Genomic DNA, 26,951 nt, shown 5'->3' with positions numbered 1-26,951 from the left:
ATGAATGATTGTTGATTCTCACAAATGGCACAATATGAGATTATCGTTGAATGTCATGATGTAAATTTAAAATAACTGCATTTTGTTTTATCATTGTTATTATTTTACATTTGTTTTAGCTTACAGTACAAAAGTAGTGCTGAGTTCTGCACTTCTGTTGTATCACAAGAACCACATTATTACGAAAACTACTGTGTAATTTTTTTTTTCACTTGTGCTGTAGCTAATATTAATATTTGAATCAACAGTGAGAAATGATTATGTACATTAGTATAATAAAACATGGAAAACAACTTAATTTCTTTGCAATGTACTGAAAAACATTACTTTACAGTTCATTTTTATTTAATTTTTATTATACAATGACCGTATGGCAAAATAAAATGTATGTACTGACCCCTGTAAATATTTATATTCTTGAGTGAATCCTTTGTAATGCTATTTTAGTCCATTTTTTTTTTTTAAATCACAAATTACACAAATTGAAAAATGTATATAATCCACTAATATATATCTATATAATCTAATAATATATACATCTACCATAATAATATATTAAATTATATATATACAGTATATATGTGTATGTACTAATATTAGAAAATTAATACATATTCTCTGTGTATTCACACTGCAAATGCTGTATGGTAAAGTTCCTCGCACATGCTGATCTTGAGTTAGTTTTGAGTTTGAATTCACCAGTAGTTAGGGGTTTTTAGTAAGCTTTGTCTGTGTGCAGTCTCAGAACACACTGAATAGAGTGAGTTGATTTGAGTAAAAGCTCAAAACATTTGTCATTGTGAAGTACAAAATCAATATACACAACTTCACTTCACAGGTGAACATGCAAAGCTGCTGTAATTAATTGTTTATCTGTCTGTATTATGTTTTGTGATTCCACAAAGGTCTGAGGTCATACTTTTTGAGACACAAGAGCAGGAAGGCAGTGCTTCAAAGATGAGCTTCCATGAGAAAAAAGAGAATAAAGACACAATGTCTGAAATGAGATCTCCTTCTCCCAGATCAAGCAGTACATCTTTGTCTGATAATTCCATGAACAATCTGCCCCCTAAAATCAGTGATGCAACAGAGACCTCCAGTGACTCCAGGTATGACATTAGCAGTTTTGTAACACTATATCAGGGTATCTTATATCTCTGTAGTTCAAACAGTAGAGCACAGTTCTCACTCATGGGTTTGATTTCTTTAGGCTTATTCACACTATATTAAAAGATGTTGACCAGTGCTAAAAGACATATTTGTTGGGTTTTGTCAGATCAGTGTGTTCCAAATGCCAGCGTCTGTTGTCGTGTTCAGTCTGTATTTGATGGGTTGTGGAATTTCTGAGAAGTGACAAAACTGTAATCTGGTGATTGTCTGCATTGGCCAGCATCTTTGTCTTTTTACGTTTGTCTATACTAAATGAAAAGCCCATTATAAATTAGATTTTGTTGCCATTATTGTTTGCATATAGCAAATTTTCCTTGTATAATTCACAAGGTTATTCTTGTTTTATACAAAATGTATGTAAATATCCTTTAATAAGTAATAAATTTGTCTCGGTTACGTAGGTAACCCTCGTTCCCTGATGGAGGGAACGGAGACGTTATGTCGAACGACATATGGGGTCTCACTTGGGAGGCCAATCATCTCTGAGTTTAAAAGAAAACAGCAATTAAAATTGGCTAGTGGATTTTACATACCTGAGTCACTCCCCATGCCAACGGGTATAAATAGGGTGACAGGTGCATCCACTCATTAGGGTTAACACTGACGAGCCGAGAACGTGTCCCAGCAACAGCGACCGGTTCAAGGTTGTGGCATGGGGACATAACGTCTCCGTTCCCTCCATCAGGGAACGAGGGTTACGTACGTAACCGAGACGTTCCCTATCTGTTGGTCACTACGAGTTATGTCAAATGACATATGGGGTCCTATGGAAAATGCCACAACCTGAACACCGTCACAATGGCGCTGCAATTGTCGACAAGCCCTGGGGTGCCACAAAAGCTACGCTTAAGGTCGTAACCTTCCCAAAGCCCCAGCGCAAATTCACTGACCTTGGTACAAAAGGGGCCAAAGGGAGAGTACATCGCTGCTGGAGAAGGCCACACTGCTGTTCCGCCCACACAAAGTTAGTGGAAGGGATTTCAACCTTCAGAGAAAGATTGTTTCAAATATTCCCTATTTGTTCTTACAGCTTGGCAAGACGATGGGGAAGCGAGCCTTAGGAGAAGGTCACTATGGAGACCACATCCTACCCGTAGGGAGGTGACATGTGGAGATACTGATATGGACTGGTCCTGGGGGCAGTACTACATATGGAATGGGTCTCTGAGGCAGGTCCTACCTTAGAGTAGGGATGGAACAGCTGCCAGAAGAGACTGACAGAGCGGGTCTGTCAAGGGAAGACAATGGTTTGCCATGATGGAAACCTTACCATAGAAGAATACACATATGGGATTACCCATAGGGAATCAAGCCATATGAACACCTAGCCAAGTACAGGGGCTGACCGGAACTCAGGGCATGCTAACACCAGTACTGGGCCTGGCGACAGACTGCTCCGCCAAGCCTGACTGCCGAGGGTGCTGGAGGATGCTCAACCAGGGGACGCCAACCAGGGAACTCTACTGGGAGAAGAAAGGCGCTCACATCCCCGTGTTAGGGGGAATGGCGCAGCAAGCTCGACACCTAGCCAGCCCTTCCCGCCAATTACCTGTTACCCAACACACAGGAAGAAACTGGCTCTACACAGAGGTTGTAAAACCTCACAAAAGTTTTGGATGTCGCCCAGCACGCTGCTCGACAGATGTCTGCCAGAGAGGCGCCGTGCGCCAACGCATAGGAGAAAGCCACACTCCGTGTGTAGTGGGCCCTCACCCCCAGAGGGCACGGCTCGCCTTGGGAATGGTATGCCAAGGCGATGGCATCCACTATCCAGTAGGCCACCCTCTGCTTGGAGACAGCCTTACCCTTCTGCTGACCTCCAAAGCAGACCAGGAGCTGCTCAGAGCTTCTGAAGCTCTGGGTGCGGGACACGTATATACGAAGCGCTCTTAAGGGACACAGCAACGGCAAGGCTGGATCTGCCTCCTCCAGGGGCAGTGCTTGCAGGTTCACCACCTGTTCTCGGAAGGGATGGTGGGAACCTTGGGCACATATCCTGGCCGGGGTCTCAGGACAACGTGAGAGTAGGCCGGCCCGAACACAAGGCACTCTTAATTTACTGAAAATGTTTGGAGGTCCCCAACCCTTTTGATGGAAGTGAGCGCGACCAGGAGCTCTGTCTTGAGAGACAGGAACTTAAGCTCGACTGAATCCAGCGGCTCAAAGGGACCCCTCTGAAGTCCCGCCAGGACAATAGAGAGGTCCCAGGAGGGAATCAGGGGTGTCCTAGGAGGATGTAACCTTTTGGCACCCCTCAGGAACCTAACGATCAGGTCATGCCTCCCCATGGACTGGCCGTCCACTGCATCATGATGGGCTGCAATGGCAGCCACATACACTTTCAGGGTGGAGGGTGACAGCCCACGCTCCAACCTTTCTTGCAGGAAAGAAAGCACGACTCTGACCGGGCATCTCCGGGGGGCTTCTCGGTGAGAAGAACACCAATCCGTGAACAGACTCCACTTCAGAGCATAGCTCTGCCTCGTAGAGGGGGCTCTAGCCTGAGTGATAGTGTCTACCACTGCTGGGGGCAGATCACTTAGGTCTGCCGTGTCCTGTCCACAAGCCACACATGGTGGTTCCAAAGATCTGTGAAAAGTGAGCTGTCGTGAGAGCGCGTCGGCTGCACGATTGAGCTCCCCCGAGATGTGGATAGCACGCAGCGACTTGAGTCGTGTCTGACTCCATAGGAGGAGATGACGGGCCAGTTGAGACATGCGACGTGATCATAGACCGCCCTATCGGTTGATGTACAAAACAGCCGCAGTGTTGTCTGTGCGGACCAACACGTGCCTGTCTAGCAACAGAGGCCGAAACCACTGTAAGGCTAGATGCACTGCCAGCAACTCCAGACAGTTGATGTGCCAAAGCAGTTGAGGTCCTGTCCAGGACGCTGAAGCTGCCTGCCCATTGCATGTCACACCCCAGCCCATGTTGGAGGCATCTGTTGTGACAACAACATGCCGGGACACTTGTTCTAAGGGCACGCCGGCCCGTAGAAAGGCAAGGTCCGACCAGGGGCTGAACACATCGGTGCAGTGGCAGCGACACATCAGGGGCAGCGACACATCGGTGTGATGATGCCATATGCCCCAGGAGCCTTTGAAAGTGTTTCAGTGGTACCACTGTCCTGCCTCTGAAGGAACTCAGGCAGTTCAGCACTGACTGGGCATGCTCACTGGGGAGCCGTGCCGTCATACTCACCGAGTCTAACTCCATACCGAGATAAGAGATTCTCTGCACAGGGGAGAGCTTGATCTTCTCTCGGTTGACCTGAAGCCCCAACTGACTGAGGTGCCGGAGCACCAAGTCCCTGTGATCGCACAACTGCTCTCGGGACCGGGCAATAATGAGCCAGTCGTCGAGATAGTTGAGGATCCTGATGCCCACTTCCCAGAGTGGTACAAGGGCGCCCTCCGTGAGGACATGGGGGGACAGGGAGAGCCCGAAGGGGAGGACCTTGTACTGCCATGCCTGACCCTCGAATGCAAACTGCATAACGGTCTGTGGCGAGGGAGGATCGAGACATGAAAGTATGCGTCTTTCAGGTCGATCGCTGCAAATCAGTCCTGGGGCTGAATGCATTTGAGAAAGCGTTTCAGCGTCAACATCTTGAACGGGAGCTTAAGCAGGGCCCGATTCAAGACTCGCATATCCAGGATAGGCCGAAAGCCACCGCTTTTCTTGGGTACGATGAAGTAAGGGTTGTAAAACCCAGTGGCGGCGTTTTGCGGACACAAGTGCACCGTAATCGCACTCTCCTGCTGGGGAATGTCAACGCACCCCTAGCTGCCCCGCCATCGAGGGTAGTGAGGACGGAGAAATGAAATGAGCTGCTTCAGGCCGTAAAAAGGGGCCATCCACAACTACATCACTTCCCCATGCACATCCGGGAAGAAAGGAACCAGAGTAAAACGCGGTTGTGAGCCGCGCTCTACACCGAGAACCAATCAAACAGCCATTAGCATTCAGGGCTGGCCAGTGCATTCATCTCCATCCTGATGCTCACAGCTGCCCAGACAAGCACGGCTGTCAACTCTGGGTCCAATTTGGTAGTGGAGACAACACCCAAGGGGGGCAGCCCCGCCGAATTTTCATCCACAGAGGTCAACAGCCCATGTTGCTGCAATCGACATCTGATCCCCGGCGGCAAACTGAATGACCTGTTGGGACTGCCATAAGACAGCCCAGCAAAATCACCCAGCAGCCACACAGGACAAACACTGTGGAAGGGGTAAGAGGTCCGTGGGGCGTGGCCTGGCGGAGAAGCTCTCACTGTCACCTTCAAATCTCCCAGAGCACTAGCCGGCGGTCCTCTGCTCGTGACAGATAAACCGGAACGGGTAGTGACAGAGGGGTCTGCTCCTTTCCCTTTAAGAAAGGAGAGACACGATCGCAGCATTGCCATGGTCACACACCCAGTGCCTGCATGAACCATCCATGTTTTGAGGTATTTATTTGGGGCTGGTTAGTAAAGGTTTGCAATCACTATGGCACATCCGGTTAGAATGCAATGACTCTGATGTTTCTTCTTTAATTTTTATTCTCCACTGTAGATGGGTATGTGTGGTTCTGAAAGGATACACACAATAATGGTAAATAAAAGGTACACAATAATAAGTGTAACAACAATAAAAATTTACAACAGTATTATATAGTTACAAAAGGCATTAAATAGGATTAACTATATTCAATGTATAATTACAATAAATCAACATTATGTACAGACTGCTCTGAGCGGGACTCGAACCCGCGGCCGTAACATTATTAGCGCCATTCCGGCGGTCTTATGTAAACAAATGACGGTGCAATTTTAGAACGTTAATCTTGAGGCATTTATAGGTACGCATGCAAATAAGCATATAATCCACATAACGGGTCTGATAAGCATATAAACAGCTGTCATGAACTATCATAATTACATTAATTCACACAAAGGAATGGCAATTGCATACAGTATTGCCATTAATATCTGAAGTCTGTGATTAAATTAAACCGCAACAATACACAAATGTATTAATAACAAAGATAAGAACATTTAAACTTACTTCTAGCTGCACGCACACACTTGAAATAAACTTTTGGAGAACACTCATTGGCTCCGCACTAAACTTTCTGATGCAACACACTTCTATATCCTTTGGCGGAACTACTTTCCGATGACGCTAAAGCTGTACTGATTCGTAGTTTCAACTGTCAATTAAAAAGCCCACCAATAGCATTCACTGTCCATTGTTTGTTATCACAGTCCTTTACAACAGCCGCCCCCGAATTTGCACAGTCAAATTCGTCTTTATGTAGAAGGACTTTTCTCCGCTTTATCAGTGTTATGGATGGATGGTAATTTAATAAGACGAGCTACTGGTCTGGTGTATACTTTGTCTTTTATTTTCACCTCTGCTGTCCTAATCCGTCCATCAGCTCCAGGAAAGACATTGATGATCTGTCCTACTGGCCAGACAGCTCTGGGTATTTGAGGGTCTAGGATCATCACGATCATGCCAGGCTGTAAATTATCAGTGTCCTTTTGCCACTTGGAACGGGTCTGTAGGTTAGGAAGGTAATACTTGATGAATTGTCTCCAAAAGTGATCCGCAAGGACTTGTGTGTGCCTCCATCTGCGACGACTTAAAAGTTCTGATTCATGGTAGACAGCCTGGGGGAGCGATGGATCGGGCCGCCCCATGAGGAGAAGATTGGGTGTGACGGGATTGGGGTCTGCAACATCAGTTGATGCATAACCCAGAGGTTTGGAGTTTAAGATTCCTTCCACTTCTATCAGCACTGTCCTTAATACCTCCTCGGTCATGCTTTGACTTTGCAAAGTGGCATATAGTGCAGACTTGATGGATCTTATTTCTCGTTCCCAAGCTCCTCCAAAGTGTGGACTACTGGGGGGGTTGAATTTAAACTGAATTTGTTATTTTGCCAGTTGTGCTTGCAACAAAGGATTCAAAGCTTTAAAGGCTTCCTGGAGTTCTCTGTCCCCACCTTTGAAATTAGTGCCTTGATCTGAAAGTAGCTCAGAAGGCTTACCTCTACGAGAGATAAAACGACGCAGTGCCATCAGAAAGGAGTCCGTATCAAGACTGTGTAGAAGGTCTATGTGGATGGCACAAGTGGTGAGGCACTTGAAAAGGATGCCCCAACGCTTTTCATTGCGTCTTCCTACTTTCACTGTAAAGGGCCCAAAACAGTCCATACCAGTAGAAAAGAAGGCAGGCTTAAACAGTTGCAGCCTAGCTTGGGGTAGGTCTGCCATTAGGGGCACAACTGGCTTGGCTCTCCATTTTTGGCAAAGCAAGAGTGTTGTTGTTTTTTAACAGCTGCTCTACCTCGAAGAATCCAGAATTGACGGCGAGGCTCTGCAAAAACTCGTTCAGAACCTGGGTGACAGAGTTGGTTGTCCATATCCTGAATGAGGAGTTGTGTTACTTTGTGAGCTGGGTCTAGAACCACTGGGTGGATAGTATCTGGATATAGCAGTTCACTGCGGCGGAGTCGACCTCCGACTCGGATAAGTTGGAATACAGGGTCATATTCAGGTGCAAGGGTGATCAAACGGCTAGATGATTGTACTGGTCTGCCCATTGCTAGACAGTCAAAATCTTCAGGGAAGCTATCTTGTTGAGATTTTCTTAGGAGATCTGTTTCTGCCAACTTGTAGTCATCAGCTGTTGGGTTTCCCTGTTTCCCAGCCACCCCATGGCGTAAGAGTACAGCTGCTTCAATTAAATCCTTAAAACTGTTGTACTGATTTGGATCTGGGAATGAGTGATCTTCAGCGACACTTACATGATTGCAGCAGATAGATTTCCTCAGTTCACAACTATCAATGTTACCTTGGCCTGGGGTAATGGGCCAGGTGTCCTGTGGCTGCCAGAGGAATGTTGGTCCTTGTCTCCACCGATTATCTGTTGCTAATTCTACCAAAGTTTTTCCACGGGTGATGTCGTCTGCTGGATTATTAGTAGAATCAACATAACGCCAGGTGTAATCACTGGTTAGTTCCTGAATCTCAGAAACTCGTGTGCCCACAAAAACCTTAAAGCGACAGGAGTCAGACTGTAGCCATGTTAGGACTGTGGTGGAGTCAGTCCAGAGGAAACAGGAACAAATGTCTAATGTAAGCTCTCTATTAACAAGAGAAGCTAACTGTGCACCTGTAAGGGCCGCACACAGTTCTAACCTAGGCATGGATAGCTGTCGCTTAGGGGCCACTCTTGATCTAGCAGAGAGAAATGACACTTCAGCACCTCCCTCTGGGTTTTCTGTTCGTAGATATGCAACAGAACCATAAGCCTTTTCCGAGGCATCGCAGAACACATGGATTTGTCGAGTGCAGTCAGGAACATCCATCTTTGGACTTGCATAGCAGCGGGTTAAGTTGATCTGGGACAGGTGTTGCAATTCCCCCCTTCCGAAGGAGATCTTCTTGCAGTACCGGATCATCCCATTCTCTGTGTTTTGCCCAAAGATGCTGAATGAGGATTTTGGCCCTAGTTGTGTAGGGAACAATGAACCCGAGAGGATCATATTGACTTGCTACCACTTTGTATATGTTCCTCATTGTTGGTTTCGGGCAGTCTAGCAGACGGCACTTATACTTTAGAGTGTCTGAATTGCACAGCCAACGTAGCCCTAGTGCAAATTCTTGAGGATCTTCCCCAGTCTGATTGAGCCAAAGCTCACTGCTCTCTGACCTGGCTTCCTTTGGTAAATGACAAATGACCTCAGGAATGTTGCTTGCCCATTGCCGTAATTCAAATCCACCTGTAGCTAACAGGTCTCTTAATGAATCCACAAGCAATTTGGCTTCATCCAACGAAGAAAGGCTCTGTAGACAGTTGTCTACGTAGAAGGATCTTTCAATAGAGTCTCGTACCTGGTCTCCTGGTTGACTGTGGTCGAATACATGCCTCTGCAAAGCGTATGTAGCACAGCACGGACTACATGTTGTCCCGAATGGGAGCACTTGCCACTCATAGATATCGGGTTGTTTCTCTCGGTCTAAATTGCGCCATAAGAAACGGAGGAGTGGCTTGTCTTCTGGCAGCAATCTCACTTGGTGAAACATGCCCTTTATGTCGCTACTGATAGCGACAGAGTGCTCCCTGAATCTCAGCAGTACACCAAGTAAAGAAGACCCCAAATTGGGTCCAGGCAGGAGTAGATCATTTAGGGTTTGTCCTTTGTAGGAGAATGAGCAGTTAAAGACAACTCTGTTCTTCCCGTTGTGACTCACCATATGATGAGGGACGAACCAAGATTAATCAGTCTCACTCAGTATCTGCTCTTGTACCTTGACTGCATAGCCAGCTTGTTCTAGCTTCCTAATTTCGTCATTATAAGCTTCTGCCTTTTGAGGGTCTCTCATCAAGCGATTCTCTGTGCTGCGGAGGTTGGCCATTACCGCTTCCTTTGTGGCTTCTAGTTTTGGCATGTGCTTTACCCTGAGAAGAGGAGTGACATAGCGCTGGATCCCATTGATGTCAATCCGTTTGGACTTTGCCTCTAACAGGTTAACTGCATCCTGATCTTGCTTAGATCTAGAGATAAGCTTCTCATTCCTGTAAGGCAATACATCCAGTTGCCAAAGTTACTGCACATTTTTGAACAGTTCATTGGAGGGAGACATAATGGAAATGTTCAGGCACTGTTGAGTCTGAAGCTGATAATGGACAAGCTTGGCAGGACCCTGGATTGTCCAACCCAACCTCGTTCTCACTGCTGCTGGTCCACCCGAAGGACCCAAGAGCACTGGCGCAATTGGCGTGATTAAATGAGGATAGTCAGAGCCAATTAGCAAGAGTGGATGAGCTTTGTCAAGGGCAGGAATGGGCAGCCCTCTGAGATGGCTGTACTTGCTTTGTAGAACTTTAATAGGGTAAGTATGTTCTGCCAATCCTAGCTGATCTGCTGTGAAAGCTCTGTTGATCTTAAAGACCTTCTGAGGCTGACAAGCAGGAGATATTGAGAAGGAAACTGTATTACCTTGTATGACCTTCATGTCCTGTCGAACTGTTCTCAGTACCAGATTCTCTGTCTTCCCGTGAAGATTCAGTTTCTGAGCAGCAGCCTGAAGGAGAATTGTTCTCTCTGAGCCATCATCTAGAATGGCGAAGGTCTCTAGCACATGCTTTCCATTACGTAAAATCACTTTGATGACTTTCAGCAGTACCTTACTGCAGCCTGCTTGCCTATCCAAGTAGAGAACCTCACTGGTGGGATTCGAAAGAGGAGGGGTTTCTCTAATTGGTCTATCATTGAGCTCGTGGAGTGCCTCAAGATGCCTGCCATTACAGATTTTGCAGATTGTTTTCAGACGACACTGTGCTGCTTGGTGGGTGCGACCACAACGCCAACATTTTTTATTTGTTTTTACCCAGTAACACTTATGTTCTTTAGTAAGCTGACTAAAGTTTTGGCACTGATTCAAGTAATGTTGGGTGTTGGAGCAATAGGGACAGTATGCCTTTACCTTGTCTTGAGGTCTAGAAGCACTTGGACCAGACCCTTCTGTAGGTGGATTGGTGGTGGAAGGGCCCGAGCTGTGAAATATGGAAAATGTCTTACTAGACTTGACATCCTTACGTCTGTCCATCCTTTGATCAAGGCGTTCCCTTCTTTCTCCAATAAACTCAAAACCACTTTCTTGAATTGTCAGTTCGTATTCCAGCCACTCTGCAAAGTTCAGAAGTGTGGGTATGCGGACTCCCAGGGGATACATGTACCTCTTGTGATGTGATGTGATGTGATGTCTCTTGTGATGTGATGTGTGATGTCCTGCCTAGTCTACGCAAACATGCTGTTAATTCCTCCACTAAGTCTGGGATGGCTGCTGTTGGAGGTGGAGGTAGTGGTTTATTCACTGGAGTTCGAGGAAGTGGGACATCATCAGCTACTGGTGGAGGTGGGGGTGGCCAATCCTCCTCTTTGTCTGGTATAGGGGCTCTACTAACATCCCATGTCGATTTACTGTGAGGCTGAATTTTATAACTATCAGTTGGTTGCTCTGAGTATGGCAGGTTGGCACGAGGTAGCCGCCATGGTTGCGAAGGGGCTTTATCGTGTGATGGTGGCACTGACCTATGGTGCAATGGAACCACAGTATCACCTCTCATATCTCGTTGCATGTCTAAAACTGTAGACTGTAGTTTCTGATTCTCCATCTTGAGCTGTTGAATAGCCTCCAATATCTCTGAGGATACATCCCCTGATACACTGTGGTGAGGTACAGGTGTGCTCTTATACATCTGTTCCACCTGGCCAGAATGGGTCAACGGCCTCTGCCTGAGTCCAGTAGAAGTGTCGAAGTGTCGAAGTGTGTGATGAGTGAGGGGGGTCATCTCGGCTACCCTCTCAATACGATAAGGCTCCTGTTCCTCTGTGGTGAAAGGTGTAGTTTGAACAACAGGTGAAGATTCATTATAGTGCGGGAGAGAAACATCATAATTTTTCAACCAGGCTGGTGGTCGCACTTGTCGTTTAGGACGCACATCAGCAGGCCTTCCTTCTCTACTCCTTTGGTCAGAAGACATTTTTATCAATTCCACAGCAATTGCAATCCGGCTCGAAGGACCATATGTTTTGAGGTATTTATTTGGGGCTGGTTTTAAAGGTTTGCAATCACTATGGCACATCCGGTTAGAATGCAATGACTCTGATGTTTCTTCTTTAATTTTTATTCTCCACTGTAGATGGGTATGTGTGGTTCTGAAAGGATACACACAATAATGGTAAATAAAAGGTACACAATAATAAGTATAACAACAATAAAAATTTACAACAATATTATATAGTTACAAAAGGCATTAAATAGGATTAACTATATTCAATGTATAATTACAATAAATCAACATTATGTACAGACTGCTCTGAGCGGGACTCGAACCCGCGGCCGTAACATTATTAGCGCCATTCCGGCGGTCTCATGTAAACAAATGACGGTGCAATTTTAGAACGTTAATCTTGAGGCATTTATAGGTACGCATGCAAATAAGCATATAATCCACATAACGGGTCTGATAAGCATATAAACAGCTGTCATGAACTATCATAATTACATTAATTCACACAAAGGAATGGCAATTGCATACAGTATTGCCATTAATATCTGAAGTCTGTGATTAAATTAAACCGCAACAATACACAAATGTATTAATAACAAAGATAAGAACATTTAAACTTACTTCTAGCTGCACGCACACACTTGAAACAAACTTTTGGAGAACACTCATTAGCTCCGCACTAAACTTTCTGATGCAACACACTTCTATATCCTTTGGCGGAACTACTTTCCGATGACGCTAAAGCTGTACTGATTCGTAGTTTCAACTGTCAATTAAAAAGCCCACCAATAGCATTCACTGTCCATTGTTTGTTATCACAGTCCTTTACAACAATCCATGAACGCGCCTTCAGCGTGCTGAATGCTCAAACACGGAAGACAACGAAAGTGGCCGTTGTCAGAGAACAGGAAACGACCGCATCCAGAAGGACTCGGACGAAACGGCATCTTTAAAAAGACACGAATCGTCCATGATTTACTCTTTTAGGAAATCTGCTCTCTTAGTTGGCCGTACTGCCAACCAGAACAGCTTCCCGACACAGCAGATGAATGGCTTTGTGGAGTATAACAGCTTTCATAAAACCACTTGGCTCCGAAGCAAAAATCTAATGAGTGGATGCACCTGTCGCCCTATTTATACCCGTTGGTATGGGGATTGGCTCAGGTATGTTAAATCCACTAGCCAATTTTCATTGGCGTTTTCTCTTAAACTCAGAGATGATTTGCCTCCAAAGTAAGACCCCATATGTCATTCGACATAACTCGTAGTAACCGACAGATAGGGAACAAAAATTCAAATAGCTTTTAATCACTGCCCGAATGTATTAAGGAAAAAAGTTATTTAGTAGAAAATGTTTGTCTGACATATCAAACAGTAGAAAATGTGAAGAGCAGAAAAGTAGAAATTCAATACCTTAACCCTAACATTCATGAATTATGATAACCTCAGGGAGGATTTTTTTCCTATGTGTTTTAATTGCTATTAGGGCATGCAAAACAATAATTGATTTTTATTTATTTATTTTTTACACAATTTTCAAAGAGATCCTCAGATGTCCACTTGAGTGGACAGCATGCGGTTATGGTTTAAACTGAAGATATACTATATTAAATATAAGACAATAATCAAACAGATAAAGTATGTGAATTTAACAAACTAATCAATATAATTATATCAAATCATGTGAAAACTATAAAATATAAATGCAAAATATTGCAAAGGCTTCATACAGCTTTATACAAGTTGCACTTTAACTATCTTTGATATTAGAACATGAGGACATGATTCCATCAGAATTGTCTACAGCCTGTCAAGGTACAACTGTGGAAACCACTCAGATGCTCCCTCCAGTGCACCAGAGTATGGATATTTACCCTTATTAGCTGATAATTCTGATTATGTTCAAGATGGACATGGACATTTCTATCATAGCCCTCCTCTGAGAAAACCTAGCGATACGTTTTTCAGTCTCATCTGAAATGATCAGTGTTGGGGGTAATGTATTGCAAGTAACATGCATAACACATTCAGATTAAATTTTTGATGTTACAAGTAAAGTAATGTGTTACATGCATTACCTTATTAGATTACTTTTTAATCTAACAGGTAATTAACTACAAGTAACATGCATTACCTAATCAGATTACTTTTTGATCTAACAAGTAATTAACTATAAGTAACATGCATTACCTAATCAGATTACTTTTTGATGTAACGAGTAAAGAAACACATTACAAGTAACATGCATTACGTAATCAGATTACTTTTTGGTGTTATGATTAAAGAAATGCATTACAATAAAGCACATTACATAATCAGATTACTTTGTGATGTTATGAGTAAGGAAACACATTACAAGTAACATGCATTACGTTATCAGATGACTTTTTGATGTTATGAGTAAAGAAACACATTACAAGTAACATGCATTACGTAATCAGATTACTTTTTAATGTTATGAGCAGGGAAACGCATTACAAGTAACATGCATTACATAATCAGATTACCTTTTGATGTTATAAGGAAACACATTGTAAGTAACATGCATTACGCTATGAGTAAAGAAACGCATTACAATAAAGCACATTACATAATCAGATTACTTTGTGATGTTATGAGTAAGGAAACGCATTACAAGTAACATGCATTACGTAATCAGATTACCTTTTGATGTTATGAGTAAGGAAACACATTATAAGTAACATGCATTAAGTAATCAGATTACTTTTTGATGTTATCAGTAAAAAAAACACATTACAATAACGTGCATTACTAAATCAGATTACTTTCTGACCTAACAAGTAAAGTAATGCATTACAAGTAGCATACATTATGTATTCACATGACTTTTTCGATGTCAATGAAAATTACATTCTAATAATTGTAAGGGAAACAGGTCAATTTAGCTCAAAAGGAATCATTTACGATTTTAAAGGGAATTTGAACAGAATCACTGTTTCACGGCTGTTCACGGAGACGCGCCTGCGGTTCAGTGAACGAGCCGTTTAACATCAAATCTGCGCTGGATACTAATATCCAAACTATAGTGAAAACACTATCAATTAGCACAGTAACAAGATCGGCAGTTTAAGACATTAACTTGTAAGCACAAAACACAAGATACTTCTCTTTTCAATATGAATAAGGCTTTATTAGATAAATCTAAGACATATAAACTAATCTAACACATAAACGCACGCACTCACACATTCACACAAGTTGCAGGAAGATCGAAAGTTAGGAAAAGATGAGTTTAAGAGAATGGAAATATGGAATTCCAAGTTTACAGCAATACGTTAAATTGCATAGACATGAACAACCATCAATCACGTAATTAGCCCTCGCATTGAGTTCCTCAATGTGACTAAAATTATATTAGATACACCAGCACAACAAATATCTGGGGGATATGTTGCCTTCGTTTTCTGTGAAAGGGACTCCCGTTGAAAGGGGTATCCCGGTGTCGCTGATTGGCTGGAAGTTCAGTAGTGAAGTGACGTCTTGGGAAGCCAGTGGTTGTTGGGCGTTGGCTGAAAGTGCAGAGTTGTGTGCGCTGGTCGAAGTTGAACGGGCATCCGAGGTTAGGCTTCGGAGACTCGACGTTACAAAACTTAACTCAGAACACGAAACTCTCAAACGGAAAAAGAAAAGAAATAAAGTTTGACGAGACTAGGTTGTGTTCCTTCTCATCGTGGCATAGTAGCAGAGGGCAGGCCGAAGCACGCAGGAACCGCGCTCAAACAGTGATGAATAAACCGCATGGCTAGAAGCTACAAGCTAGCAGAAGCATAGCTAGAGACTAGAAACAGACATGGCTAATAGCAGCAGCAAGGGACTAAAAGCAGACTAAAAGCAAGGCATGACTGATAGCACAAGCAATGCTTGAACTAAAAGCAAAATTTCATGGGGTCCAAAGTATTTAAACTTCCTTGTTGGCCACACCTCAAATGTTGCCTTGACCAATCAGATATGGTCTTGGGTCTGGGGTATCATAAATCATTTGTTTATCTTACCAAGCATGTGGTTCTTGCCTCACAGGGTCTAATTTTGGACATGATTCCTATAACATGATTATGATATATTTTACAAATAAATGATTGTCAGGACAACATCAAGCAAGAAAATTCGATTATATCAATACTAGACATGACTATGTATCCTATAGTTATCAAAAGACATACACAATAAGTGATTATACATGATAGTCAAATGTGTGGGTTACACATAAATGAATATGGAGTTTAGCAATGGAACGATTCATTTACAAGTCTTTTTGAGTTCATTCTGGTCCATACATAATGTACAAAAAGCAGTTTCTTTGCCATTCTCTGGCAAAGGGACTTTTCTGTGAAGACAAAGGTTTAAAGCCCTTCCCCCTTAGGAATTTCAGTCTGGTTCTGCTGGCTGGGGGGAAGTCAATGCAAGTATTTAACTTGATCTCCTGGGTTTACATGTGATGTCCAGCGTTGCATTTCAATCACGAACAATACATTTGACAATCTCTTCTTCGAATTAAAATTGTTAATAATTGTTATATTGGTGTTAATGTTGAAAGCTGTTGTGTGAACAAGTTGGTTGGTTGGTTATCTTGCTTGGTTCTTGTGGCACTAGAACTGATTTATGACTTCCTGAGGAGTTCGGCTCTCGTTTCAATGCACACAGCTCTGATAGACTCTTTGATTTGTCTGGTTCGACTCATTTCTGCTACATAATCAAATACATTTATTTACTTTAAAATAGTCACTGCAGATTAAGTTTTTAAGTTTTAAGTTTCAAAATCAATGTTCACATTATAATTATGAATTATAGCTACAGTGGACATGTGATTAGAGTTTTCTCTCAATCTAAAATCAAGACTTGGAAAATTTTACTGTGATATGATTCATTAAGTATTGCTTGATGCTGCAATATTTTTTTTTACCTACAAGGTAAAATATCTTTATTTTATAAAGGATATCTTTTTTTTAATAGATATCCACTGTAGTGACCACTATGCGTGAAAGGGTTAATATACAATAATACTGTGTGTGTGTGTGTGAGAGAGAGAGAGAGAGAGTGTGTGTGTGTGTGTGTGTGTGTGTGTGTGTGTGAGAGAGAGAGAGAGAGAGAGAGAGAGAGAATACAATGTACAAACTTGTTTATCTTTTGTAAGACTCAACAGAAAAAGAGATCAGAATCTCCTGAACCCAGCAGTGTCTATGAATGGTAGAAGATCCGTGTATTTTCCCATTACATTCAGTGTTGGAACAGTGATCTCTGCCCCACATTTAGTATAAACATAAACACTAAATGTTCTCCAAAATATGCAACATATACAATCCAAACTAAAATTTTCAACAGTCATTGTAATCATTGCCATTTTTGCTGTCCTTTACTTTAATTTAAGCATTGTGGAGAAAGATAACACAATCGGATCCTACGATCAGACACACATCAGGAATGGAAGACCTGAAGCAGTCCTGCAAATAGTCAAAGACCAGCACAAAACCAGCATGAAAAACAAGTTTGGCTGTTTATTTGAGGGAAACAAACTACAAGAGAATGAAACCCTCTTGAAAAGGATCTACACACAGCTCTACATCATAGAAGGAGAGAGAGAAGGAGTGAATGAAGAACATGAGGTTTTACAGATGGAGAAAACATCAGGAGCACAACACACACAACAAAATCCAATAAACTGTAATGACATCTTCAAAGCCTTATCTAAACCAGAATATGAGGAGAAAGACAAAATCAAGACTGTTCTTACTAAAGGCATCGCTGGAATTGGAAAAACTGTCTCTGTGCAGAAGTTCATTCTAGACTGGGCAGAGGGAGAAGCCAATCAGGATGTAGATTTCATGTTTGTGTTTCCATTTCGAGAGCTGAACTTGATTCAAGATCGTCAGTACAGTCTTCACAGACTTCTGCTGGACTTCCATCCTGAGCTTCAAGTTCAGGACTCAAAGATTTATGAGGAGTGTAAAGTTGTGTTTATTCTAGATGGTCTGGATGAAAGCAGAATGTCACTGTTTTCAGATGATGAGAAAGTTTGTGATGTGAATGAGTCTTCATCAGTGGCTGTGTTGATGTCAAACCTCATCAGAGGAGATCTGCTTCCCTCTGCTCTCATCTGGATCACCTCCAGACCAGCAGCATCCAATCAGATCCTCTCCAAATACATCAACCGTGTGACAGAAATTCAAGGTTTCAATGACCCTCAGAAAGAGGAATATTTCAGGAAAAGAATCAGTGATAAGCATCAAGCCAGCAGAATCATCTCACACATCAGAAGAGCAAGAAGCCTCCACATCATGTGCCACATCCCCGTCTTCTGCTGGATCTCGTCCACTGTGATTGAGAAGCTCCTGGAAGAAGATCTGAGTGCAGAAATCCCTCAAACTTTTACTGAAATGTACATCCACTTTCTGATGATTCAGATGAGCAAGTATGAAGAGAGAGATTCACAGAAACTCCTAAAGACCAAAAGAGAAGTGATTGTGAAACTTGCTGAAGTGGCTTTCAAGCAGCTGATGAAGGGCAATGTGATGTTCTATGAGGAGGACCTGAGAGAGAGTGGCTTAGACATTACTGACGCTTCAGTGTATTCTGGGATTTGTACTGAGATCTTTAAGGAAGAATCTGTGATTCATCAGAGAAAAGTCTACTGCTTCATTCATCTGAGTGTTCAGGAGTTTCTCGCTGCTTTCTATGTGTTTTACTGTTATTTAAGCAGCACCATGGAAGCCCTTAAGACCTTTGATCCAATGCATAATTTGCATAAAAGTGCAGTAGATAAAGCCTTAGAAAGCAAAAATGGGCATCTGGATCTGTTCCTACGGTTCCTGCTGGGCATCTCACTGGAGTCCAATCAGAGACTCTTACAGGATCTACTGACAAACACAGAGGACAGCTCAGAGAGCATCAGGAGAACCACACGGTACATTCAACAGAAGATCACAGATGGACATGGACTCTCCACTGAACGATCCATCAATCTGTTCCTCTGTCTGCTGGAAGTCAAAGATCAGACTCTGTCCAGAGAGATTCAGGAGTTTGTGAAATCAGAGGAACACAAAGAAAAAAATCTCTCTCCATCTCACTGCTCAGCAATCGCCTACATGCTTCAGATATCAGAGGAGGTGCTAGATGAGCTGGATCTCAAGAAATACAACACATCAGATGAGGGCAGAAGAAGACTGATACCAGCTGTCGGCAACTGCAGAAAAGCTCTGTGAGTGTTTAATCATGTGGCACATTGACGAGTTTCTTCTGAATGGAATTGCACTTTCTGTTTTGCTCATTTTTGTAATGTTCTGATCTGTTTTACAAGAATTAAACAGATGTAATTGGAATGATAATTTAAGAATAAGTGTAATTATGTAATTAGTTTGTGTTCTGTTCTGTTTCAGTCTTGCTGGCTGTAATCTCACTGGTCAATCCTATGAAATTGTGTCATCATCTTTACAATCCTCAAACTCTGTCCTGAGAGAGCTGGACCTGAGTAACAATGACCTGCAGGATTCAGGAGTGAAGCTAATTTCTGATGGACTGAAGTTTCAAAACTGTCAGCTGGAGATACTGAGGTATTTTAGACATTTATAATTGTTGTCAAGGTTGCAGGTTCCTCCTTCAGATCAGTCATTGCCCAAAACCTTGCTCTTTCTGCCCAGTTACATCTATGAAATCAAGCTGACACAGGAGGTGAGGCCGGTATGAGGGGTTTGCCTTGATGTCGGACTCAATGAAAAACACCTTAAAAAGCCCATCTTTCTGCAATCTTTCTGCAGATTACACTAATATAATAATACGTATACAAACTATTTTCTTTGGCATAACAAAAGTTTAGCATTCAACGTTGTGTTTTTAATGCGCAGTGTGAAGTTTGAGATAATTATTTTAAAAGAGGATGTTGTGAGATATTGTGTTGCATTTTACTCCTCCTGGAGTGAATGTCCTGTATCTGTCTGTGTGATGAATGATCATCACTGATTATCGTTTCATGATCTCTGGTGTCACTTCAGTGTATTAATGCATAAACAGTACCTTGATGTAATGAGAATGGCCGTAAGGATATGCATAATTGATTTTAAACTGAGATCAGGAATGATTGCTCAAGTGTTTGAGAGTTGAGGGCTTCACAGATGATGTAATCTTCACTGTTGTGTGCATCTGTAGGTTGTCTGGCTGTATGGTGACAGAGGAAGGCTGTCATTATCTGTCTTCAGCTCTGAGTTCAAACCCCTCACACCTGAGAGAGCTGGATCTGAGCTACAATCACCCAGGACAAGCAGGAGTCCAGCTGCTTTCTGACAAACTGAAGGATCCAAACTGCTCACTAAAAAAACTCAAGTATGTGGGGTTCAAGTAAAAAAATAAAAAAAATAGATATATAGTTATTTCATTTTATTTTATTTTATTTTAATTAAAATCACAATTTCTTCTTCTGGTACTTCTCATTTCTTCATGTACTAATTAAATCCATGTTACCTCACAAAATATAGTTGTACCATATTCTTTAATGCCGTTTTTATATATTATAACATTTTACAGTGAAAGTACATAGACAGAATTGCTCCGTTCCATAAATCTAAAATAGACAAAAAGTGTTTGCCAAAAATAAAACTTTAAAATGCAATGAATTTAAAAAATATGAATTTAAAGATGGAGATGTGTGTTTGATTAAGAGTTACACAATACAAATCATTATGACTTAATATGAAATATGAAGACATTATAGTTTATTTCTGTTAACCTGTTCACTATGTCGTGAAGACACTAACAATTATTTGTCTTTATATTTGGTTTTGTTGATGTGTGTGTGTGTGTGTGCGCGCGTGTGTGTGTCTCATTTTAGTTTGGACCATGGAGAGCCTTTCAGGATCCGACCAGGTCTACAGAAATGTAGGTTCTTTCTCTGACACTCTTTCACCTTTATTGACAACAAACAAAAGTATACAACTGTTTTTCCTCTCTTTTTGTGTTCAGATTTCTGTGATCTCACATTGGATCCAAACACAGCAAACACTCAACTCATTCTGTCTGAGAACGGAGAGGTGAAATATGTGGAACAGCCGCAGTCGTATCCTGATCATCCAGAGAGATTTAAAGATATTCCTCAGGTTCTGTGTCGAGAGAGTCTGACTGGACGTCATTACTGGGAGGTTGAGTGGACTGGCTGGGCTCGTATAGCAGTGGCCTACAAAACAATCAGCAGAGAAGGGACTGTTGGTAAGTTTGGATACAATAACAAGTCCTGGTGTCTCTTCTGCACTATTGATGGATTTGTTGTCTGGCACAAAAATGTGAGCAACAACATTCCTGTTGACCCACAGTCCTCTAAAAGAGTAGGAGTGTATCTGGACTACCAAGCCGGCACTCTGTCCTTCTACAGTGTCTCAAACACACACACACTCACACACTTACACACATTCAACACCACATTCACTGAACCCCTCTACGCTGGATTTAAGGTTTTTGATTCCTCACTCTCACTGTGTAAGATTACACAACAGACAAACTACTGACTTCTACTTCTGTCCTAATTATAGTCATATGTGTGCTAATAAAAATATTTAATGTGTTGGAGGTATAACATATATCAATTAAACCACTGAAATAGTAAATGCATGTTGTACTTTCAAATGTTGTTAAACACAAATGTGTAACATATATTCAGTCCCACTTTATATTAGATGACTTTAACTACTACTTATGTTTAAAAAGTACTTATTGTGTGGATATATTTTAAAACACTGTTTCTGCTATTGATGTGGGATACCGGTGAGGTTAGGACAGGGTATGGAGAGGGTCAACAATGTAATTATAGACGTTAACTACAGAAACTAGTAACATAATTCATATTTATGGTATATAAGTGAGCATATTTAAGAGAGCAAAGATACTTTGTGTTGTATGTCATTCATGCTGTTTTATTACCTCTTCCACATTACTCCCTACAAGTATAGAACACATACATACTGCTGTAATTTCAATCATTTTCATGTTATTTTGCTGTTACTGTTTAATCATAACTGTATGTCAAGTGCTGTGTTACCTTTACAAGAAAATATAAGATAAGAGAAAGAGAAAGTCTCCATTTCAAGGATTTATCATCACAGTGAAGCAGTAATTTGTGTTTTAGAATAATAACATGGAAACTGATGTAACTAAGATTATTCAATAAACTCTAATCATTTTAACTATCTATTTATCTCCTAATTTCTAAATTTACTTGTTGCAGTCTGCTTTTTTGCTGACAGAAGAAAAAAATTGTGTTGACTAATTTGATATGTGTGGTATTTTGAATTGAAGGGTCACTGAGATCCCCCTGTCTTCTCAGACACAAATATGAGACAAAAGTGAATGAACCAGTTTTTCAAGATGTATGCTCTATTCCTGCAGTTTGTTCACTGTAAATCTGCTGTTTAATGTAAATCTGCAGGGTGTTTCCTATACATTTTATACTGAGCAACTTTTATTTTCTACAGAGTGCAGTCTGACACAATACAGATCACGTACATTCAATCTGCTCATTAATAAGAATGTATATGCATAAATACATTAAGGAATTACAATTTTAACCTAGATGAGTTCATAACATTATTTCAACACACAAAAGTTGACTGTATCAGACTGGAATTTTTATGGTGGATTGGATTAGAGCCCAACTGCTCATCTATGATGAACATAGCGCACCTTTCTGGAAAGAGAGAGAGAATATTCTATTTAATTTAGTTTAGTTTTAATTAAGTTTTATCAGTGGTGTCAAAAGTATTGACATTCATTACTCAAGTAGAAGTATAGATACTAGAGTTTAAAAAGACTTTTGTAGAAGTTGAAGTATCAACTCAAGTGTTGTGATCAAGTAAAAGTGTCAAAGTACTGGTTTAAAAACTACTTAAAGTATAAAAGTAAAAGTAAAGTAAGGGGGGAAAAAATGCCATTAAGAACATAAGCTTAGGCCGTGGCACAGGGGCCTATTATGCACTACCCCACCTCCTCAAAAAACATTTTTCTAAAGGCCATAGGCCATAATGACTATAATGTTATATAAAAATGTTCATGTTGAAAAATTTGGGATGCACTGGCTACCTGTTTCAGCCACATATATGCCCATTGAAAATGAACGCACTTTAGTACAATGCAAATACATTAAAGGACTAGAGATATGATGACTAGTTGCCTATTGTTATGGTGCAAAAATCAAACTTATCATGTCATCAAGAAGCTTTAATGGAATGTAAATGTACACCCAAGCTTACCTGCAGGAATCTGTGAAGGCAATGGAAAAGCACATTGGTGTAATTAGTAACAATTACACTTGTATGGTTGTCTATATACAATAAACATTGTAGTGCTGTCAAAAAGAATGATTAATCCAAGTGAATAATCAAAAACTAAAAATGAAAAATAACTCATAAGCCTGATACCTTCTTGATTGATAGCTTCCTGTATTCGGTACATAGGTCTGCTATATCCAGTGTGTCGGGGGGGGGGTGACGAGTTACAAAGTTGGTGTAGCCAACTTATCACAACATTGTCAATCGCGTCATCAATCGCAAAAGATAATTTTTTAAAACATCTGTTACCGAACTACCTACAATAGCTTAATTTGCAGAGGAAGAAGAGAAAGCATCCATTTGGTAAATGAGCCAGTAGTGAGAAATTAGTGCTGCAACAACGGGCCAACGTCATCGATTACTTCGACTACAAAAATACGTCGACGCATTTCACGCACACTGTTTACATCTCGCTTAATGGCATACTGGGAATGGAGAAAGTTGCATTCTATCACAAAAACAGAGACCACTGTTATCAAAAGTATGGGAATACTTTAAACAGATGCCAAATAAAATGGCCCTTTGTTCCCTTTGTAAAACCGATATGTGTACCACGGCAGCACAACTGCGATGCACGAGCACCTCTGTGTTACGGTTTAACTGGTTACCGTTTGATCTGGCGACCAACTTCCTGGTTAAGGTCTCTGCTGCAGATGTGATGGAACAAACTGATGTGATATTATTAAATAAATTTTTTTATATAAATTAAATAAAAAATTTTATGCATTTAGCAGACGCTTTTATCCAAAGCGATTTACAGTGCATTCAGGCTATCAATATTTACCACTCATGTGTCAATATTTAGAATCATGTGTTCATAGCGCAGAGCTCTACCAGTTGAGCTACAGGAACACTATTAAGTGTCTAATAAATGCAGACCTGCTCATTGCATGATTCTGATATTCTTGTGAAAGATTACAAGCTATTGGAATTATCACCCGTAGCGGCTGAAGGAAGGATAAAATAAAAAATAAAGTAAGTCTATGTTGGCGTGGGTTTCGAACATGAGTTAGGGGCCGTTCACATATGGCGCCTAAAAACGCGTGGAAAATGCTAGTCGCGCCGCTTTCTCCTTCTTTCCAAAGAAAGAACATTTCATGACGTCTCAGACAACTGTATATTTGTGACTACTGTGGGTTAATTATAAGCGCTATCATGAACTCATATTTACCATAGTAAAAAAAAAAAAAAAATATTTGCCTCTTTATTTTTGTAGACTGTAAAAACTTCAATCACATTGGTTGGAAATGAATAAAGTTTGACAGAGAGACGAATGGCTGTTCAGTCGCTTTAGGTTGCCCAGAGAAGTCCTCATTGATTTATGCAACTCACTGGAACCACTCCTAAGCCACATCACCAACCGCTCTCACCCTATACTACCTTACTTCCAAGCCTGTGTTATAACCCATGCTTCTTTTTTACCTGTACACGTTATGCCAGTGGAAACACTTTTAAATAACAAATTTTTCCTGTTTTCCACCTCCGACAGCAAAACCTCACGTTCATTATCGTTAAAGTTATTTTTCTTTGTCTTTTGTTTCGGTGCCATAATTGTCTTTCTCTGTACAAGTGCCTCGTTGTGGAAAGCCCTTATATGGAGCTGGTTTGGGCATGAATTATGCTAATTACTGACCTCGTGCACGCGGGCGCTAATTTAGAAGACTCCAAATTCACTAACAGAAGAACGAGTTTGAGAACAAGCTCATGTGCGAACGCACGTGTTGTGAATTAGGCTGAAAGTTCTCGTGAGAAATGTGCATATAAATAAGAAAATTGTATGCAAAAATTAGTGAATGAGACCCATTAGATTAATTATTTATTGTAATAAAAATAATTGTTAGAGTAGTCGACTAATTGAAAAAATAATCGTTAGATTAGTCGACAGAAAAAATTATCGTTAGTTGCAGCTCTATGAGAAATAATAACTTTTTAGTAGGGTCCAGTGCCATTTTGATACTTTTAAAACGGTACCGGTGCCTGAACCGATACTTTAAAAAAAAAAGATGCCACAGAAAAAACTATGGAAAAATTTAAAGAACATTACAAATATTTAAAATAAATCCATAGCTTTCACCTTGGTTGCTCTCATTTCCCAAGTTGTGCTTCCCTTAATCTAAGGCTAATAAATGTATTTTACAATCTGGGTCATTATTTAATACAAAACCACACATAATGCTTCTACTGTATCTCTATCACTAACTCTGATATTTAGTTAAAATGAGTGCTGTCTGTCACTGTCTTTAAGCAGTTCTGAGAATTACTGTATGCTCATTCTTTATAAAGTAGTAACAATGTCGTTTGTAAAGTACAGTACTGTGCAAAAGTCTTAGGCACATTAGTATTTTCACCCCAAAAAAGGGTTTTAAGACAGTTATTTCTATATTTTCCTGTAGTGTGTCAGTAGGAAATATCAGTTTGCCATTTATTATAACAATAATCTAGTGCGGTTTTGAATGCACAAGCAGTCTGACAACGGCAAAATGAATGTTTGGAAATGTAAACTGATATTTTATACTAACACACTACAGCAAAATATAGAAATAACTGGCCGAACACCATTCTTTTAAGTGAAAATATTAACGTGCCTAAGACTTCTGCACAGTAGCTAATGTATGTATAAAGTAGGTATGATTAAATTAAGTACATTTAAATAAGTGTAATTAAAGTATGTGTTGGTTCATATATGTTAAGGGCTAGATTTTCGCTGGAGGAAACGGCTGTGGTGTTATGAGCGGTGACAAGCGAAAAATTTACAGTAGATGAGAAACCGACTGCTCCCTCTTGACCTTTTGTAAACTGTATTTATGGCAAAGAACTGCACAGATACAGATATTCTAATAATCTATTGATAAACACATACCTTGTGTCCTCTTTTTGTGTTTGTTTTCCGCTCACGCTGCTCCGCTCGCGGTCTGCGGTTGGAAGAGCACTGAAAGACGGAGAGGAGACCGGTCTGACGCCGGTTTCATATGAAGGGGACTGACTCTGAGGAGAATGCAAATTTGTGTACTGTTTATGAAACTAAATGCTACAGCCCCACTAAAAAAGCCTAGTGACGCCCGTGCGCCTAGTGTACGTTTCGGGGGACCAGGACAAATTTCAATCGAATGCTCAGGCATTTAAAAGGCACCGAAATCTGCTTCCTCTTATTCGGTTCGGTGCATACCGGTTCCATACCCAATGAAATTGTTATTAAAAATAAAAAAAGTAAATTCAGATATTGCGCATGCCCAGCAGGGGTGCTCTTCCTATCTGTATATGCCAAAGAAATTGCATGCTTTAAATATAATATTTATACAAACCAGTCTTACAAAATATTAGATGTTAGCTTTCTGCTTCAAATGATAAGTGCAAAAACCTTTAGATGTTTCTTTGATGTATATAAAATCTCACTTTTCTCATTGATCCTCTGTTTAAAGGACTATAAATTAATTTGTACCATTATAAAAATTTACCATTGCTGTAATTGTGGTTTTCTCACTCTCAAGACTAGTCACTTTTCTCAAAATGTTGTTTACCAGATGCTGCGCTGTACCTCACCCATGATACTCTAAAAAATAATGATGCCTGTACATAGAAATCTGTAAAAATGTATATATGGTTTATGAAGATGAAATGATCAAAAATACCAATTAAAATGTTATCAAAAACAAAAACCATGGTCTCAAATCCAGAACAGGCCCTTGTAACGATCAGACAAAGGAGACGAGAGATCAAAGAGCAGTGTGTTTATTGGGTAATCCAAAAAATCAGGCTGTACAAATTCACAAACACTGACTTCCGGGTTTTGCGGTCGTCTGAGGACCCCTCCTACTTCAACCGGGTAGGAAGGATCCTAAGGAGGATGCAGACCCTGAATTTGGACACAGCCAGAGAGAAAACAGACAGG

General features: G+C 41.0%; 1 protein-coding gene across 1 annotated transcript; it reads left to right on the top strand.

The window, feature by feature from the left end:
• The first annotated feature begins 956 nt into the window (after positions 1-956).
• Positions 957-21,898, top strand: LOC113067131 (NLR family CARD domain-containing protein 3-like). Its single transcript, XM_026239411.1, has 6 exons — positions 957-1,109; positions 17,128-18,954; positions 19,133-19,306; positions 19,899-20,072; positions 20,578-20,624; positions 20,709-21,898. Exons 1-6 carry the CDS (start codon positions 958-960, stop codon positions 21,245-21,247), a joined length of 2,913 nt encoding a protein of 970 aa, XP_026095196.1. The 5' UTR covers position 957; the 3' UTR covers positions 21,248-21,898.
• The last annotated feature ends 5,053 nt before the right edge of the window (positions 21,899-26,951 follow it).

Source organism: Carassius auratus, chromosome 50 (genome assembly GCF_003368295.1).
Source record: "Carassius auratus strain Wakin chromosome 50, ASM336829v1, whole genome shotgun sequence".
NCBI classification, from domain to species: Eukaryota; Metazoa; Chordata; class Actinopteri; order Cypriniformes; family Cyprinidae; genus Carassius; species Carassius auratus.
This window is presented reverse-complemented; position numbering and strand designations above follow the sequence as displayed.